The 2,086-nt window shown below is 36.2% G+C and overlaps 1 protein-coding gene across 1 annotated transcript; it reads right to left on the bottom strand.

Moving 5' to 3' along the window:
• Positions 1 to 578: 578 nt before the first annotated feature.
• LOC306793482 (trace amine-associated receptor 1-like) lies at positions 579 to 1,598 on the bottom strand (the record flags this gene model as incomplete). Its single annotated transcript, XM_079291128.1, has 1 exon — positions 579 to 1,598. One exon carries the CDS (start codon positions 1,596 to 1,598, stop codon positions 579 to 581), a length of 1,020 nt encoding a protein of 339 aa, XP_079147254.1.
• Positions 1,599 to 2,086: the final 488 nt, after the last annotated feature.

The following is a 2,086-nucleotide window of genomic DNA, read 5'->3' as shown; positions in this document are numbered from 1 at the left end:
AAACAAATGGCTAATTATTAGCCAGAATGACATTGGAACTACCTGATTTCTTTTCTAACTGGCAAAGGCAACCCCACCACTCTGCCTCTTATTACTCGTTGCCTTCGTTGGTTGGGTTGGTTAGATATATGGTAAGAATGTAAGTGTAAGCCAAACTTCTGATGTTTTAGAGTAATCGGCCGCAACATGGAACAATGGCCTGGCACCTGTGTGGAAGCATTCATCTGTTGGCCTGTACAAAGTCAAGCATATTGGCTTTAGCAAAACTATTCGACAGATATAATTATAAAAACATGTTGAGTTAGAAGATGGTAGATGAAAAGACAGAGCCATGGAATTAAATTACCTGCCTAAGTACTTTAGGCTGGTGAAAGAAATTGCTTTTGTAAACTGCTTTACAATCAAATTCCAATCAAATCTGTGATCTGCATGTCATTGTGTTATTTACTTATTTTACTTGTATTAAATTATTCATTTAAACACAAAATACCTGTGTTGATACACAACATTTTCCTCAGTGAAGGTTGTATTGTTTGTAAAATTTGTTTTTTTAAAAATATTTAACCATGACTAAGATGTTATTTAAACAAAAGACGAGTCAAGAGTTTAGAGTTTGCAAAATCACCTTGAAATAGTTTTCCAGAAATGATCAATCTGAAAGCTGTTCTGAACCAGCTGTAAAAGAAAGCGTAAATGAATGGATTAAGCATTGAATTTGACAGTGTAAGCCAGTTCAGTGCTTCAATCACAGCGATTGGTGTAACATTGTACATTAAAGGCTGAAAGATGATACAAAGAAAGAACGGAGCCCAACATAAGAGAAAAACTCCCAAAACAATAGCCAGAGTTTTGGTGGCCTTTCTCTCCATCTTACTGACGGTTGCTCCAGACTTTGTGCTCAGACCGGTTGTGTTCTGAATGCTGATTGCCTGTCTCTTTGCAACAAGGAAAATCTTTAGGTAGATACTAAGCATTATAATGACCGGGATATAAAATGAAAAAATATATGCCAGAGTGGTCGATATTACAGCATCAGTTAAGCAACTTTCGTCACATTTTCCTGAATTAAAACCTGCAATTATAATGCCGATGCCAATTACAACAGCAACTGCCCAGCTCACCAGGATCATAATCCCAATGACACGATCATTTACTTTACTTTTATAAGCAAGAGGCTGACACACTGCGTAGTATCTGTCAATAGAAATACAGCATAAGTGCAAAATAGAAGCTGTGCTCAGTGTAACATCAAAGCTTCCTCGTACTTTACAAAACAAACCCTCGTGGTACCAACATGAGGTTACAGTGAATGTCATGCTGAAAGGAAAGACTAGAACTCCTACAAGCAGATCGGCCACAGCCAGAGACAGAATGAGGTAGTTTGTAGGGATGTGGAGCTGTTTGAAGTAAGAGACGGAGATTATTACGAAAAGGTTTCCACATATTGTGACAACAGACAATGCGCAGAGGAAAACATATAATAAAACACATATTATGGAAGGGTTGCTTGTGAATAAGAAAGTTGTATTATCTGATTCGTAGCAGGGATGTATGTCATTAACAGTGTAACTCCCGTTGTCAGTCGCTTCTGGTTCCATGCTTCTACATAGATTCCTGAAATTCTAATTTCCAATATTAACCAACTGAGGAAAATTCTCAAATACTTGAATATTTACTTGTGCGTGTGTAACCACAACATCAATCTTCTTAAGAAACAAAGACATACATTTAAAATAACAAAATAATTGTAGTGTGTTAAGATTCATACCAAACCACTCAAAATAGATGACACATCAGCGTGGGTGTATGTCCTGGGTGTGTGTCATCATCTGTGCTACTGTGCAAAAACTAGATGTTAAAATAATCAATCCCCACCGAATTACCATAATTTATTCAAACGTCACCAGTCTAATTAGATGAGATATGCTACATTCTGTTTGCATGTGATATGAGGTATATTATACTGTCTGTGTCCTTGAGCCTGTTATAACAATTTCAAAGACATTTTTTAAATTAACAATTTAATGTTTACTAAAAGGCTAATATAAGATATACTGCACTTATATAAATGCAATGACAAGAACCT

Source organism: Melanostigma gelatinosum, assembly GCF_949748355.1.
Source record: "Melanostigma gelatinosum genome assembly, chromosome: 19".
Taxonomy (NCBI): Eukaryota; Metazoa; Chordata; class Actinopteri; order Perciformes; family Zoarcidae; genus Melanostigma; species Melanostigma gelatinosum.
Note: the sequence above shows the minus strand (reverse complement) of the source record. Positions and strands in the feature narration are given on the sequence as shown.